Source organism: Rhinolophus ferrumequinum, chromosome 13 (assembly GCF_004115265.2).
Source record: "Rhinolophus ferrumequinum isolate MPI-CBG mRhiFer1 chromosome 13, mRhiFer1_v1.p, whole genome shotgun sequence".
NCBI lineage: Eukaryota > Metazoa > Chordata > Mammalia > Chiroptera > Rhinolophidae > Rhinolophus > Rhinolophus ferrumequinum.
Genome location: NC_046296.1, coordinates 55,722,440 through 55,740,367, shown reverse-complemented (window position 1 = coordinate 55,740,367; position 17,928 = coordinate 55,722,440). Strand labels below are relative to the sequence as shown.

The window sequence follows — 17,928 nt, the reverse complement described above, 5'->3', positions numbered from 1 at the left end:
GCCCTCTCATCCCACCTCCTGGGAAACCCTTCCTGAGGAGGGGAAGTAGCCTGATGTTACTGAACCTGGAGTCTTACCCTGTTTCCCCGAAAATAAGACCCAACCGGACAATCAACTCTGTGTCTTTAGAGCAAAAATTAATGTAAGACCCGGTCTTATTTTACTATAAGACCGTGTGTAATATATAATAATATATAATACAATACCAGGTCTTATATAAGACTGGTACGTCCCCTCAGCCATATATCCCTGACTATGCATCTCCTCAGACCAGCCAGAGACAAACAAAACAGCCGTTTCCTGTCCCCTTCGCTTTCTCCTCTCCAAGTTCTCTGCTGCACTCTCCCCCTTCTCCCTGCCACCATAGCGTCACCTCATCCTCGTCTGTCCTCCCCTCCTTACCCAGTAAACCTCGTCTCGGCCTCCTCACTGAGGAGACAGTGCAGCCTAGCTGGGGGAACTCCAGCACTGGTGAAAAGGAGATTTGGTTTTGGTGAATGGATAGATGCCAACATAATTTACTGAAAATACATGAGGCAGAGCAAGTGTGGGGAGAAGAAGATGGGTCCCACACTGGACATAGGATGTTTTAACTGCCCGATGAAAGAGTCTGCATGTTACTTTCATCTTTTACACGTGTGATTAATCAGCTTAGTCAACAAACCTGAGGATCCGTTTCTTTTTTGAACAAATGTCTATACACTATTACCTACACCTTGGGACGGCTGTGAGGATTGAGATTAATACCTGACTGAGGAAACCGGCAATGACTGGTCGCCATTAATGCTGATCGCTCCTTTTCAAAACTCGCCCCTTGGCTTGCGCGACCCCATGCTCCTGTACCACCTCTAACCACTCATTTCGTCTTTTCCTTTGCTGCGTCTTCCTTTGCTGCTCTGCAGTGGTGGCAGCTTCCCGGCGCCCTGCGACCTCATCTACCATCACCACCTACACACCATTCGATTTCCCGTCCTGAGCTCTCTGCTGACCTTCAGATCCTCAGAGCCAAAGATCAGATGCCCCTCTGAGGGTTCTTCAGGCAGTTCAGACGTCTTGTGTCCAAAATGGACCCATCGTCTTCTCCCCATACTCGTTCTACCTCCTGCGTTTTCAGTAAATTATGCGGGCATCTATCCAGTCACCCAAACCCCAAAACCTAGTGTCTTCTTAGTTTCCTCTCTCCCTATTCACCCCACCGCCTCATCCCCATATACACTGAGTGTGGACTAAGCAACAGAAAGAAAGGGTTGCAGCTTGTGGGTTGTTACCAAATGGCAGAAGCTATCTGAGGCTGGACAGAAAGTGTAACACGAGATATGGATGGGTGTGGCTCATAACAGAGTGAACTGACATAACTGCTTGCTAGATGCTGATGTGTGTGTATGTTTCTGTATTCCTACGGGACTCAGTTCAGCTGGGTACAGTTTTCTGTGTTTTCTGTGTTTGCCTAGTGTTTCTTCAGGACAAAAGTGGTGGATAAGCAACAGGAAATTCATGTTATGCTCTAATTGTTCCCTAATACAGCAACTGCGTTAGAACAAATTTGTGTTTTCAAAACAAGCATTGTAACAGAATTGAGTATAGATGTGTGTGGGTATAAATATACAGAAATCCTACATGGTCCCATAAATATTAAAGGAATGAAATAAGTATTTTAAAACATTCCCACAAAGAAAACACCAAATTCAAATGATTTTACACAGTTCTATCAAACTTTCAATCAAGGATCCTTCCTATCTCATGAAATCTCTTCCAGGGAACAGAGAAAGACATATTCTGCAACTTATACCAGGCCAGAATAAGCTGGACACCAAAACTAGGCAAGTAAAAAACAAAGGAAATTTATAGGCTAATCTTACTCATGAACATAGAAGCAAGAATCCTAAACAAAATATAAGCAAACTGAGTCTGGCAATGTCTGAAAAATAGATAATCATGAACATACTGGGTTTATTCCAAGAATGCAAGATTTGTTTAATGTTAGAAGAATCTATCAGGCGAGACTGACCACATTAACTGATTAAAGGAGGAAAAAAAAGTATAATCTTGAAACAGAATCATTTGATAAAAACCTAACACCCATTCAATAATAAAGGTACTCATAGAAGAAAAATTTTAAATCTGAAAAAGGATATCTACTAAAAACCTGTAGCAAACACCATTCTTAGCAGCGATGTCAGGAATAAGGCCAAGGTACCCACTGCCACTGCTTCTGTTCAACATCAGGAGATCTAGCCAGTGCAGTAAGGTAATAGTGTAAGAATCAGAAAGAAGAAACAAAATTATCAGTATTTGTAAATGATACTATTGCCTACATAGAAAACCGCAAAGAATCTACAGGTAAATTATTAGAATTAGTAAGAGAGTACATAGCAAGGTAGTTGGATATAAAATGGACAAAAACAAGGTGCACTCTTATATGCCAGCAACAGTTATAAAACACAATTTTTAAAAGGTATCTTTAATAGCAGCAACAAAAAATATAGAGTACCTAGGAATAAATGAACAAGATGTGCAAAGGCTTCTGCTTCTGGTCATGACGGAGTACCAGAGACCAGATCTAGCCTCTTGACTGAAACAATAAGAAAACCTGGACAGGATGTATGAAACTACAGTTTGCAAGACACTGAGCATCAGGCAACGAAGGAACCATGTCTGCAAGATGGGAAACAAATGCGGTGAATCAGATGCCTGCCCCAGCTCACTGCCTTGAGAGTTTCCAAGTAACAGTGAAGAGTTTGGAGCCCAGAGCACTCCCGGAGCTGAGATGAGTTTGGGGAGACCAAAGTGGCTAGAGTTTAAAGGACAGGACAGTGGAGAGGAGTGAGCTAAATACAGAGAAAACGGGAGATGTACAGAGGGTCCCCTTAGGTACCCAACAGAATGTTGATTAAAAAATCCTTACAACTCATCAAGAAAAAGACAACCCAATAGGAATTTGGGCAAGGGAGACATACAGGCATTTTGCAAAAGAGAAAACTCGAATGGCCAATAAACACATGAAAGATGCTTAGTTTCATTGGTGGTCCAGAAGTGAAAATTAGAACATCAACGAAAACCATTTAAAACTACTAGAGTGTCATAAATTAAGAAGCCTTGAGCATTTAGAACAATCGAAGCTCTGGTACACTGCTACTGGCATAACCACCTTGGAAAATAATCTGAATTGACACAAACCCTGTGCTCCATCAATTCCGTATCTAAGTAAAAGACCCTAGAGAGACTTTTCGAACACTTGTATCAGGAGATATTTAACAAGGATATTCAAAGCAATATTGTTTACAATTGCAAAAACAAAACCAGAGAAAAATCCAAAATGTTTTTTGGATTTGGGCACAGCAGGATAATGGGTAAATTGTAGTAACTCAAAGCAGTGAAAGTAACAGAACATACACATAACAAGTATGAATCTTAGTAACAATATTGAGTGGGAAAAAAAAAGCACATCACAGAAGACTATAAATGATATAATACCATTGTATAAAGCTCAAAGACAAGGGAAAATAAACATTACATTGTTTAGGCCAAGTTGTTCACTTGTGATGAACTTCCTTTTTAAAAAGAAAGAAAAGGAATGAAAAATGGTAATTACAACAGTGGAGAGCTTAGCTAACTCGGGGGTGGAATTACCCCTATGGGGAATGATCCAGGAGGGGCACACGTGGAATTTGAGCAGTGTCTTATAATGTTCTGGTTCCTAAACTAGGTGGTAGGTGTTTCATTTTATTGCTGAGCCTTCCTGTACTTTATATCCACTAAATGCATCAAATAACACCCACACAAAATTCAGAAAAATTTGGGCCCACAATGGGATTTGTAAATAATATCTTTCCTTATGCAAAATATTCTCAATGTAACATTAAACAATAATTTAAAGAATCTAGTTCTTCTCTCCCTGTCTCCAAAGCCAGCAAATACCGGATTGTCTTTTATTGTTCCAATGACTATAATAATACCAGAGGCCAAGGAAACATCTTTTTTATGACAGTTGTCATGGAATCAGATTTGTTGTAAAGAACAAAATAATTTCTATCTTGGACTGTCCACCAGAAGAAATACGGAGACAAAGCACACATACATGAAACCTAGAATATTTCTGTATACCAGCAATAATCACAAAGAAAATACCATCAAAACACTCACAACGGCCACATCACCCATGAGTGATTTTATTGAAGGCTCATCACAGGATTCTGATTATTCCAGGGTCCCTCAGGCCCCCTCTTTAGGCTTCACAGTCGAGTGCTTTCATCCCACCCAGACGCTTCCTTCGCAAGTGGAACCAGGCCCCAGGCTGTCCTCAGCCACTGCTCTCAGGCAACTGATTACAGACAAGAGGCCTCCACTTCCATTATCCCAGCAGCTCTCTAATGCATTTGAACCACAAAATGGGCCTTTCTTCACTTCTTTCCTATCCCAGCTTCATCTTCACAAACTGTAACAGGCAGATAGGAGTCCCCAAGGGTACAAAATATTTCTTTCCAGATAATTTTAAAGGGAAGGGGGGAAATGCCTGTGTGCTAATGGGGCTTCTATGGCTGAAAAATGTATCTGTAGATGTGCCCTGACTAGCCAGCCACACAGTGATCAATTGGTTATGCTGCAGTAATTGTAATTTATAATTGTGTTTGAAAGCAATGAGAAGTGCTGTGTCTATGTGAAGTTGGAATTAGGGATCTTTCCACCATACTAAGCTGGCACTTTAGCCCATAATTATAATAACTAGTACTTTTTAGAACTACCTCAGATTCAGTGAGATGTCTAACTTTCTGAAATACTTTCTCTCACCGACGATTCTGGTCTCTAAGACTGCAATCGAGGGAAAATAAAAATATCAAAATTAAAGTGACAATTTAACTAAAAAAGTTGATTACAAGGAGAAAGGTAGATTTTTATAATCCTCAAACTAAAAAAAGGTGTTTCAGGGAGAAAATCAGAGTGGCAACAGCACAAAACCATGCCTTAGACCTCACCAGTGCTGGGCATTGCACTGGTAACACCAGCACATGCTTACATGGGACATGGGGCCCAGAGGGGTCAAAGCACTTGAAATGTCATTGAAATCTGCCCAGGGCCGGTTTGTAGGAGTTTCTGGACCTTTTACAGCCAGAATTTTCTAAGGAAGCAAGTGGATTAGGTTTAAATTCTAGGAGGTCCAGCCAACGATAGAACTATTTCCTGTTCTTGGTAGCCCTGGGAGCAGAAGTCAATTGGGTTTGTTGTGTGTTTTTTGTTTTGTCTTCCTTTGAGCTCTGCTGATTCCTGCCAGTTTGGGGGTAAAAAGGTCATGATGGCACGTATGTGCTCCAGCACTCCTTACCCTCATCTTTAAGCCAAGAGAAAGATCTAGACAATGCTGAGGTACCTTTGAAGTGCTTCTAAGACAGCTTTAACATAGTTTTGGGCAAGGGACAAAGCCTCGGAAAAACCGTAAAACACAATCCATTTGGCACCATAATATTGTTTTCTTCTGGGAATTCTGCCCTTAGAAAAAAACCACACAGTCATGAATACATAAACCACCACTTTCTGAGCCATCTAACCAAGACGGAGCTCTGCTACAGAGCAGTGAGCCTCCGCCTGGGGGAATGGAGGGAAAGGCAGCTGAGCCAATCATGGCAAGCGCGGCACCTCTGTGCAACAGTGCAAATCCCAGCTGTGGAGTCCACGGCGATACACAGATCTTGTTTGCAATGGTCTCATCTGAACAGCGACGCAGCAAATGCTCTACAAGAAAACATCAGGCCTTACTGCCTAACTGGTTAGAACAGCCAGTGGTGTCTAAACTTTGGGCAGTAACGTCTCTGAAGACTTAAACACAAGGAATGGAATCAAGACTCTGAGACAGAGTCTCTGAAAACATTTGACATGGGGCTGCCATCTCTTATGATTATTTCCTGTGTGGCTGTGAAAGTTAGTGGGATGAAGCCTTCACTATCAGTAGAGAGAAGGATCCAGCGGGAGTCTGCAAAGTAAAATAAACACATAGGCAATTTAGGATATCTCACCTTATTCTATAAAGAAAAACAACAAAGGTGACTTTTTGAGGGGAAGAATATAGTAGTTGACGACAGTGAACCTGATCGTCACAAGACTTCACAGAGAATGTGGAGATGGAAGAACTGAGTGTCACGTAGGGGCTGCTTACATGGCAGGAAGGGTGTTGATGCCGTAGGCATAGCGAAGGGACACACATTTTCACTCAGGCGAGGCATTTATTACTCAGCGATATGCATGAGCTTGTGTCCGCACACATTAGGGGTCGTGTGTGAAGTATCCCCACCTTATCTACATGCCGTTAAGCAGTTTCTCCAGAAAATATGTGAAGTTGGGAACAGCCACTCTCTGGAGGAACCTTTTTATTCTTTACATCCATTCAAACCTCTAGTCACCCAAGGAGGTGGAGGTGACTAGAGCTCGACTAGAATGGCCCAGGTAATCCTGAATGCTGTGTTCCAGGGAAACAAAGGCCACTAGCATAACACACACCTGGACCTTCTCTGCTTCTTTCAAGTCTACTGTCTTACCTTTTGACCCTATAATTTTACTTCTGAAAATCTATACTTTCCAAAAAACAACATGTGAAATATGCAGAGAGGTTTTTATTACTGTTATTTATAATGGTGACAAATTTGGGACCCACCTAAGTGTCAAAGAAAAGACAGCAAAGTATAATATGGTATACTCAGAATAGAATATTAACCCCACCCGGTACAAGTACAATTATGAAGTAGTCTCATAAATGTATGTGTCAAAATAGAAAAATGCAGATGCTACACTGTTAAGGGGGAAAAATGAAACGAAATTTTATGTTCAATGTAGTGGCTACTGTGACAAGAATGAGAGGCTAAGAAAACAACCATCTGATGTAACGTGGGCATGACGGTCAGTCCCTCGCCATCTACGAGTGTCCTTCGTGTCCACATGTTTGCTGAACATTAAAACCACTCCTTTAAGGAATATTCTCCAATGCCGCTATCATCTTTATGCTTTAGTGCGACCGGTATATATAAGGTTTTATGTCATTTCTTTGCTAGTTGTTATATGTGGCTTTGTAACTCTTTTCTAGTTTTTCATGTGCATTAGGTTTTCCAGCTAGGCTGTAAGTTCCTTAAGAGAAGAATTTGTATTTACCATGTGTTTGGTGTATAATACATTATGGGTATATAATAGGCTTAGGAATATAGTGGATAATTCATAATACTTGTTAGCTGTCTGGTGAACACTGAATGGTCGTCTGGTGAACACTGAATGGTCGGTACACATCATTTTCATTACCAGTGAAGGTTACAAAATAGATGGTGGAGGGAGGGGGTGTTGGGTAGGGTGAATCGCTGAATTTTACCTACCATGCAGCATTTCAATAAGATAGAGGTCAAAAGTCTGCTGAACCGTACTGAGTCTTAGTTTGCCATTGCAGAGAAGCACATCTCTTTTTTGAACAGAACCTACACAAAAAGATTTCTTCAAAAATAAAAATAAACGTTGTTAAACCAACTGCAGAAGCAATGGAGTTACCATTTCTTAAGAATAGAAAATGTAAATAGTTTTTTTTAAAATCTTTAGCTATTAGACTTCAGTTTTATATAAGGAGCTTTTTGCTGCATTATTTAACACAACCAAAGGGTCAGAACGACACAGAACTCCTGATTTACTCTTGAGTTTGCTCGGCTTTTTCCCTAGGGTTCTGTCTTTATCACCAGGAACTGGCTTTCCTAGGATCTGACTAATAGCAGGATGGTGGATGGCTACCTGAGAGGCACAAGCTGATGGTGAGGAACAGGTGCTTGGCTATTTTGGGTATAACTATGAAACCTCATGTTTTCTTTAATGGGGAAAAATATGCCAAGAAAGACTGCCCTAAGTGGTAGAGTAGTACAGGACTTGCACAAGTAAACAAACTGGTCAAAATTTACCTAGCTTAGAAAAAGTACAAATGAAAATGATTTTTAAATTTTAAAAAGTCGTATTAAACATTAACTCTCTTTAAAAATGGTTTCAAATATCCTTAGAGAAAGAAAATATAAAATAATTACAGCTCTAATTTAAGTCATGTTAAGAGTCTAAAGGTATAATCATAGAATAAACATAGAATAAAAAAATATAACTTCTAATTATGTATTATTTGAAACAGTATCTTCATGTAAGCATTTGAAGGAGAGTTTTATTAGTAAATTATATGTCTAACTTATTTTGCTGTTCAAATTATCACCACTCATTTTTTGACTGCTGAGAAATATTTTCAATGATGAAAGATAAACTGTACTACACTTGCTGCAGGATGAACTCAAAGAATATGTCTACTAGCAACATTTTAAAAGATGTCACGTTAATAAAGTATAAGGGCTACAAACAACTAATCATTTACTTAAACTCACGAAATGTGGCTTCAGAAATTATAGGGGAAACTCTTCCTTGCTTCTGATTATTTTGTTTTCCTTTTCTTTTTCTCATTACAAAAGGATTACATATATTCAATATAAGAGAGTAAAACGTAACTTTATAATGCAGAAAGTTAAGTTCCCCAAATTCTACCCTTCAGAGGTAATTACTGATAACAGCTGTTTATTATAAACTGAGAAAGTGAGGGATTGAAAAGGCAAAAAAAAAGCACATTTCTTTTACTTAAAAAAATACAGAATTTCACATTTACAAGTGTTTAAAAAAAATAGAAAGATATGTTATTGTTTGATAGAAAAAAATACAGAATTACTCACAACTAACGATATCTGCGGTTTTCTCTAAGGGTTAGGTTATGGAATATTTTTACTTTCAACATTAATTATTCCAATATGATATGGGTTAAATTTTTTTTCTCAATAAGCACATATTACTTTTGTAATTAGGGGAAAAAATACTGTGCAGCTGTAAAAAAAAAAAACCGAAAAAGCTCTGTATGCTGATATGGAGAGTTCTTGAGAATATACGCATATTATTAAATGGAAAAAGAAAGATGCAGAACTCTAGATACCTTTTGTGTAACAAAAGAGGAAATAAAAATATATAGGAAGATCTGCTAGTGTCTGCATGAAGAAATGACAATGTTACCAATTAGGGGGTGAGTACAGCACATTAAACAGAGATGGGGTGCGAGTAAAACTCCCAGTATATATCTTTTTATTAAAATACTGTTTTGCTTTTTAAAACAAACAAATGAATTACCTATTCAAAAAGAGAAATAGAAATAAAAAAGGAAAAAGAAAAACTTATTTAAAAAGTCATAGAAGGAAAAAAATCCAAACTAAATTTCACATTTGTAAATACTATAATTTAAAAAAATTAAAAAATCTATTTACTGAAAATATACAAAAAACTTCATGTATTTATAGAAAACCATTTAAATAACTGGTTTAGATGAAGACAATGTGACAAAAATCCTCTTCAAAAATCTACACTTGAGATATTAAATGTTTATAAACATGTGTTTTAATTACCTCTGGTACATGATATAACTAAGATTCTTAACATAGTTGTAAAATTAGTTTGAAAAAAATTTTAATCAGCGATTTAACTGATTTTTAGCTAGTTTGTGATTTAACTGGTTTTGGGGAGAATTGGGGGAATTTGACTAAAGACTAGGTATTAGATATTAGATAATGTTATCACATGTGATAATGGGACTGTACTTATTAAAGCCAATGTGCTTACATTTTACAGCAGCATCCTGAAATATTCATGGATATAATACCATATCTCTACTTAAACTATTTTAGAAAACAAAAAATATGAAGCGATTATGGCAAAATGTTAACAACTGTTAAATCTAGGTAATACAGGATTTCATTATGTAGTCTTCCTATATGTTTACAAATTTTTTTAAAAATTTTTTAAGTGTGTTTTTCCAGGACCCATCAGCTCCAAGTCAAGCAGTTGTTTCAATCTAGTTGTGGAGGGCGCAGCTCACAGTGACCCATGTGGGGATGGAATCGGCAACCTTGTTGTTAAGAGCACCACGCTCTAACCAACCGCCGCCTCAACAATTTTTTCTTAATAAAAATGCATTTTATTATGTGTTTCAATTTTTTCATATGTAACTGTTTTAAACTATTCTTTGGTTCTTTTAAAAACTTTCATCCTTGAGTGGGCCAAACAGTAGTAGTTTAAAGAAAAAAATGAATTAAAATACCTCTTCTTGACCATTATTTAAATAGTAACTTACATGTTATTGATCACTGATTTCACTATCAACTTTCTGCAAATATAATATCTTTTAAAGAGAAGATGTCTGCAGTAATCAAATCTGTGTGGCACTGATAAAGTTCTAGGTAAAGAAATTAGCACTGCAATAGCTACAATATAGAGAATCCAGAATTAGACTCCAGTAGAGATAAGTTTATATATGATAAATGTGATAGATCAAGTTCAGTGAGATAAAGGTAGATTTTTAATAATGCTGCTAGCACAACTGGCTATCTAACGCTGGCTCATACACAAAAATTTAATTAAATATTAAAAACGTAAATGTAAAAACTAAAACAACAGGATGGCGCAAGAAAATCTACACTATTACATATATATTAATTTCTGCAATATACAAAAACCTCTTGTATGGATAACCCAATAGGAAAAAATGAACTATAGGCAATTCATTCACTGGCCCCAAAACATGAAGACATATGTACTCAAATTCACTAACAGTAAAAGAAAAAGAAATTAATAAAAGTGAAATACCACTTCACATTGTTATGGGATTCATGGGGATGTGAAGGAAAGGACAGCCTTACAGGTTGCTGCCGAGCAGGACCATACACTGTTAGCTGAAACGCAATCTGGCAGCTCTTTTAAAAGTAGAAACATATTCAAATTGCACTTCCACTTCTGGGAACCAACCCAACAGAAATAAAAGTACAGATACAAATGGATACATACAAGAATACTATTGCAGCACTATGTGGAGAGGCTAAGAACTGAAAACAAAGTGAATGCCCATCAACAAGGGAAAGGCTGAATAAACAGCACACTCTCAGCATGAAGTAAAGAGTGCACCACACGACCCTATTTTTGTAAAAACAGTAACAAGCCACCCCCCACCTGTATATCTACTGTACAAAGATCAGTCTGTGTAAGACTGTAAGCGTGTGAAGTAAACTATGGAAGGATCCACATTAAGCTGCTAGTTAAAGGGGGAGGAACAGAGCCAAGTTCCATGGGGAAGGGAAGTGTTCCTGATAAACACAGATATGACACGATCCCATTTATGTAATATTATATATGTGCATGTGCATGCATAAATAGACATATTAAAATTTTTAAATAAATATAACCTTTCTTATAAATGAGAGGGTCTGCACTACAGAAGGAAAAATTTTCACAATGAAATAGCACGATTAAAAAAAATCTTTTTCTAAATATAAACTGCCAGAATAAGTGCACTCACTCATGTTTTCACACCATACATTTGATGAAATCAGTGTATACTGCTATGTGTGTCCAAGTGGTTGGCAGGCAACCAACCTGGAAAGGTATTAACAACTTGCCTGTTACAACATGTCCAGTTCAACTAGAACACCATCTTCCTCACCAATTAATTTTTCTGGCAGTACCCACTGGCTGCAGAAGCTTTTATGTACTGGGGTAGCTCCTCCAAGGAGGTATTACCTGGTAAGTGATGTGGACATAAGGCAGATCCTGTGAGAGTGGATACACTGGAGAAGATTTCTTTCCATTATGTCGGAAGTCTGTGAGTTCAGAAAGACATCGCTGGACTTCAGTCAGGTTCCTAGATATAATTTCCAGTTCCTTAGAGAGCTGATAAATTCCCCTTTGTAAGTTCTCTCTTTGAGGGAAATTAGGAGGTTCCGGGGTGCTGGTGTGGTCTGGTGTGCTGCTGGGTCTGGGCGGTGTTACTGACCTGTTCACAGGCTCAGCATCTAGAGTTTCCAGGGCTATGGAGCCATCACAGACACTGGAGGGAGGCCTTTTGATTTCTTGAATAAGGGTACCCCCGGGCCTTCCACTTTGACTACTGTTATTAGCTGTTAACAAGAGCCCTCTGTTTATGTGACAAAAATCTGGGGAAAGATTTTCAATGAGCTTTTTTCTCTCCGCTTTGTTTAACAGAGAGCTGAAAGTAGAGTAGCCACTCAGGTTTTCTTTCAATGTCACTGGAAACTCCTCTTCCAACATTACTTCTCTAACAATCAAGCGTATGACATACTCATCAGACTTTGAAGAAGGAAGAAATGTCAAATCAGTGGATTTTTGTTTTCCTACCAAAATTAATAATAATTTATCTGTCAAGAAGCATATGCCTTTGGGTCTTTCACTACTCTCTAAATGAATTTGCTGGATGTTTGGCATAAACGATGGAATGACAGAATAGATAAAAATTGTATTACATGTATTGGAAGCCACTGCCACGACCTGCGCTTTAAGATTAAACGCTATTAGATCAGGAACCAGAATGCCTGGAATGGTGACTTTTCTGGTCTGGGTAACCTCGTCCTCAAAGGTCACAAGGACCAAATGTGAAGAATCTGGACCAGTTCCTGTCACGTAGTCCTTTTTTCTTAGACAAATAAGAGCATTACCCTCAGACTTAGATCTATTGAACATTATATGAGTTAGATCCAGAGGATCTGAAGAGGAAGAAGAAAAGGGAGACACCGATGTCTCAGAAGGGATTGCCCCCTGACACACAGAGGGCACATCATCAAAAACTGGTGAAGTATACAGACAAGAGTCTTCACTACTAGGTGGAACGTCAAGAGTTTCAGATGCATGTAAGCCACAGATCTTAGCTAGTGGCAGTTCGGTGGCTATGGCGACCTGTGAGGCCACAGTGGCTCCGATGGAGCGCACACAGCTGTCCACATCAAAGACTGAGCTGGAGGAGCACCTATGGAGAGTCTTCTGAGCACTGTCCCAAATATAAGAATGCAGGCTGCTGCCTACTGCCACCACTAGCCTCTGGCCATCCTGGGTCCAACATGCACAGTGAATAAGGCCCTGGGTATTGCGGTCTGCTTTTACCTGCGAACTGTCACAGTGAATATTGTGGCAAATGGAGACATCCAGTGCAGTGAGCACAGTCAGGACAGCACTCTTCGGGTGCCACACACAGCCCTGGGGCAGGAGCGCGGATGATTCTCTAATCTCACAGGTCTGAGACATCAGCCATCGGCTTGTCTCTGTAGAACGGGGACACAGCTGCCACACAGTGACATGCTGCTTGTGCTGGACAGCGAGCAGAGCGGGCACGTCAGCTGTCCCAGGTGGGGCCCACGACACCCCATACACATGTTCAAAATGTCCAATGACCTTTGAGTCCCCAAACTTGGCCTCTCCACCGTGAAGCTGTACATCAGTCAGGACTACCTGATTCCCATCGGTCCAGGCAAGGCCGTGAATTGGGTGTATTGCTTGATACAATGCATTGAGCCCAGTCCTGAGAAGTTTTCCTTTTCCCAATTCCATCCTTTCTGATAAAGGTTATCTGAAATAATTAAAAAGGAAAGCTATACCCTGAGAACATAATCAGACAAATCCAGAATGTAGGACGACTGGCTTACACATTTCACAGGTCAATATTATGAGGGGATAAAAGGATAGGAGGAATGTGGCAGATGAAAAGAGACTACTGAGCTATAAAAAGCAAATGCAATGTATAAACTTTGAATCTTAAATGGAGGAAATAAAATTTTCTACAAAAAAATTTGTTTAGTACCGGGGACACTGGAATATGGAATGGATATTAGAAGATATTGCAGAGTTAATACTTTTCTTAAGTGTGACCATGATATTGTGGTTATGTAGGAAAATGTCCTTATTGTTAAAACATGCATGCTCAAGTTTGGGATAAAGGGTCATGACGCCTACAATCTACTTTCAAATGCTTTAGCAAGCAAACAAACAAACAACCCAAATTTTATATAGAAAGCGAGCTAAAACAAATGCAGCAAAATGTTAACAACTGCTGAATCCAGATCGAGACTATGTCAATATTACGGTACTTGCAACTTTTAAGCAAGAGAATTTTCAAATTGAAAAGTTGAGAAAAATCTCCTTCATCATCTAATTTCTATTCTTCTTTCACTGCCAGATCAATGAAGAACTGATACGCACATCCCTGACTTTACTAGCACCCATTTCCTCACCTCCCTTCAAAATGGCCTGTACCTCTATCCTGAAATGACACTCCAGTCATTATTGCTATTTCTACTTCATCATATTCAAATAACACTTAATTTCCAGAATATTTTCACATTCCCTATTGCATTTGCTCCTTGCAACAATCTTTCACAATAATGTAAAGTAGGTTACGCAAGTATTATCTTCAACTTCTTCATTCTTAAGTTTTTTTCAAATATTTAGATTACTAAAGTACATGCTCTCTGCAACGAAATTCAAGCAAACCAGAACTGCCTAAAGTAAAACAAAATATTTCCTCTTACCCTATGCCAACCTCTCTTTACCACCCCCTACCACCCCCCAAAGCTCAAGTTCATGACAATAGCACTGTTAACAATTTGGTGTGCAGCCTTTGAAACTGTTAGAGAAACCGTTTCAAAACAGACACACACACACAAAAAGGATTTTATATATGCTAAATTTTTTCCTTTAAACAAAAAATGGGGTATAAGTCAGAGTTCCTGGGTATTAACAACAGAAACCACTCTGGCTAACTGAAGCAAAAAAAGAAGTCTCAAGAACCAAGCTCAGAAAACCAGCAGGACTGCAGTGAGGCGATAAACCACTGTGGCCTCTCTCCACTCATCAGCAGGGGAGACTCTAATTTCACTGACCCCTCACTTGATGGCAATTGCTTAAAATTCAGAAAGTGGGGAAGCCTCCCACCACCTGAGACCAGCTCACATACCCTCTGCTTTAGCAGCCAGGAGGGGGACAAGGGAGGGTTTCCCCCTCCCTGTAATAGGCTTCTGTAATAGGGGATGTGTTCTGCCTCCCACCAAGACTCACACAAAAGGAGAGTCTCCCCAAATTTCGAAGGTGTTTTCAAAAAATGACCGATTACCACAGGGATCATATGTTACATATTATTCACTAATTTATTTTAAATCATATGCACCTTTCCACGTCAGTAATATAGATCGGCCTCAATCTTTTAAGTAGCTGCATTAGTAGCAACAAGGTGTCCCATAGTATGTATGTATCATAATGTATTCAATGATTGGTCCCTTTTCTTCTCTCTTTCCTGTATCCTGCACATTGTCACATGAATGAGTGCTGGCTACACACATACTATGGGCTCTGCTTGTATCCAATTTTTATCTAGATGTGGATAGAGCCAAAAAGTTTAGTACTCAATTCTCATCACTTTTCTCTTTTCCTTCCTTCCAATGTCACCTACTTTCATGTTTTCAATTGTCATCTATGTTTATTTCTCTCAGATCTGCATCTCTCCTCCTGGCTTCTTTGCTGAACTACACCACTATTCAAATATATGTTAGGCTTTACATTATAGCTGATATTAGCCCTGTCCATATTCATTACAAACTTAACATACCTCTTTGCTAGCTTTGTCCCTGCTCTTGGAATCTTTCACTATGAAGAACGGTCTGCTATGCTCCTGAACAAAATGTCTGATTAACTGGTTCTCTACTGGCTTGCAAATGCAGAAATACGTCCCCTGTCATTACTAATGAAGAAAAGTGCCATCTCTATCCCACTGGTCTTATATTAGATAATATATGGTTTCCCCTAATATCTACCTATGTACTTTTGAAAGACTTTCATTGCTAAATAATGCATGATACATTTTCATGGGTGGAGAAAATTCCTAATGCACTAATTATATCAAAGGCATCTTACATGTGTTAAGCCACCCAAGTCAGGCTAATGTCACTGAGGGTGTGTACGGCCAGGGATAGCATAGGATAAGGATTTACGAATAAGGGAAAAACAAATATAAGGTTACTGGAGTTTTAGAAGAATTTTAGTATTTTCATCTTTAGTAACAAGAAATTTGGCATATTTTTCTCAAAAACTTAATGATAATTACAACAATTTGCTCTGATCCTTTCTCCTCCATTGCTGGTCCAGGTTCTGACCACCTCTCCCTTATGGTAGGACCAGGAGAGGTCCTCTTGATACCAGTCTCTTCTTTCCCACAGAGCCTGGATACTATGCATGGTTGGACAGAATTATCTTTGAAAAGATACCACAGTTCTGGTCATTTTGTTGTTCCGCTCAAATACTTTTGGATGAGCTTCCACAGTCTACCTATAAAAAATTCTTTCAAAACGTCTTAACAAGGCATTTAAGGCCTTATGTTATCTGATATTGACATACATTTCCAACCTTATCTCCCTGATCATACAGGGACTGCTGGGAAATTTGGGGGAACCAGCACACATACATGTGACAATGTGCAGGACAGACCTAAGAAAGAAGAAAAGCAACAACTTTAATAAGGGGGCATGAAACAGTTTGATGGTCATAATAAGAAAGTGAGCCAGGTTTGTAGATACTTGAGTAGAGAAAGAAGGCCAGATTCAAGAGCTATTCTATTTCTAAGGCAAATGGAATAATGATATCGAGTAGGACGAGAGTAATGAGGAAGACAAATTAAGGATGACACCCAAATTTTTTTCATGGGAAACTGTTAAACCATTTACAGCTTAACAGTTATACAAGGCAACACATGCTTCAAAGGTAAGAAGGATGTGTAGTGTGTGATACATTTATTAGATGTGCTTCACTTAAAATGTCTATAGGGTAAGAAGGTACCTTAGGCAGTCAGAGGTCAAGGATTTAGAAATTAAAGCCAAAGGAGTGGACAGCCTCACTGTGAAAGATCACAGAGCCAAGAGGAGAAAGGTTGAAATGACCTTTAGGTCTCCAATTATTTTGTATCTTTAAAAATATTTACATTTTGCCCCAAGCTAAGAGTATACCTGTTGGTCTCTGAACCCTTAGACTTTAAGAAAACTTAAATCAGGAGCCGTAGGTGTTTTAGGGAGAGAAAAGCCCACTCAGTTCAGGGGAGAGGTGACCAGAACCAAGACCTGGTGCTTAGTCTATGATCATTTAATTCCTCTATTTTGAATCTTCTTTAAAAACTCATGGTGAGAATCAAGGAACTTAGGTGAATTGGAGCACTCTCAGTAGCTTTAAACAGAGGTACGTACCCCCCAACTTGCTTGTCTAAGTTTATTGTGTTTCCACTGTAAAATAATTACAAGTTCTTTACATTTACTTTAAAAAACTAACACACAAGAAAGGTTAAAAACCATCTATCCAAAGATGGTTTGACTACATCCCCTCAGACTTTTTTCTATGCACTTTTGGTTAAGCTTTTTAAATTACACCGTACAATTTCATATCACGATTTTTTCACTTAACATTGTATATTAGCATTTTCCCGTATTATTTAAAAGTTTTGTAAATTATTTTTAGGGGTCACTTAATATTCATTGAAGTTACATTATTTTGCCTTACTGTTAAGACATCTGGTTGTAGCCAACTTTATCCTATTATGAATAACGCTGTGATACAGGTCTTTATGCATAATGCATTTCCTTCATGTTGGATAGCTTCCTTAGAATATGTTCCTAGAAGTGCCACTCATGAGTCACAGGGAATATATTGAGTCGTTTAAACCCACCCAGGCTCCTCCGCACCCGCCAACCCTCGCACGCAGGCCCCTCATCATTCTTCCGTACTCTCCGCACACCTGGGTGTCTCCCATCCTTCCCCCAAGTGCCGGTCCCTCCACCTGCCTCCCCGCTCACCCACAGACTTCCTACACCCGCCAGGCTGGGCAGCAGTGGGGACAAAATAGCTTTGGTCTTACGGCCTCACCGAAAATCACACTCCCCGGAAAACGCCCAGACTCACCCACTTCGGATCCGAAGTCCACACCAGGTACCGGAAGCATCGACTCCAAGGCCTCTGATAGGTCAGCGGTGGTCGGGACAGCTCGGCAATGCGCTCTATCTATTGGCTTTTGCCATGTCACGTTAGGAG

The 17,928-nt window shown here is 39.2% G+C and overlaps 1 protein-coding gene across 3 annotated transcripts; it reads right to left on the bottom strand.

The window, feature by feature from the left end:
* Positions 1 to 5,485: 5,485 nt before the first annotated feature.
* On the bottom strand, positions 5,486 to 17,928 carry WDCP (WD repeat and coiled coil containing). Of its 3 annotated transcripts, none has more exons than XM_033125435.1 (4): positions 17,800 to 17,928; positions 11,599 to 13,435; positions 7,350 to 7,464; positions 5,486 to 5,965 (listed from the first exon to the last, which is right to left on the bottom strand). In XM_033125435.1, exons 2-4 carry the CDS (start codon positions 13,414 to 13,416, stop codon positions 5,832 to 5,834), a joined length of 2,067 nt encoding a protein of 688 aa, XP_032981326.1. In that variant the 5' UTR covers positions 13,417 to 13,435; positions 17,800 to 17,928; the 3' UTR covers positions 5,486 to 5,831. The 3 variants fall into 3 exon arrangements, with proteins under 3 accessions (XP_032981326.1, XP_032981327.1, XP_032981328.1); XM_033125436.1 differs by lacking the exon at positions 17,800 to 17,928 and adding an exon at positions 17,764 to 17,799; XM_033125437.1 differs by lacking the exon at positions 17,800 to 17,928 and adding an exon at positions 17,694 to 17,780.

Bases quoted from the DNA above. Each gene is read 5' to 3' on its own strand.
- WDCP (XM_033125435.1), bottom strand. From the start codon at position 13,416: ATGGAATTGGGAAAAGGAAAACTTCTCAGGACTGGGCTCAATGCATTG. The intron at 7,465-11,598 runs GTAATACCTCCT...TTATTTTTGAAG, and splicing joins ATGTCCACATCACTTACCAG to AAATCTTTTTGTGTAGGTTC. The intron at 5,966-7,349 runs GTAGGTAAAATT...TTTACTTTGCAG, and splicing joins TCTTATTGAAATGCTGCATG to ACTCCCGCTGGATCCTTCTC.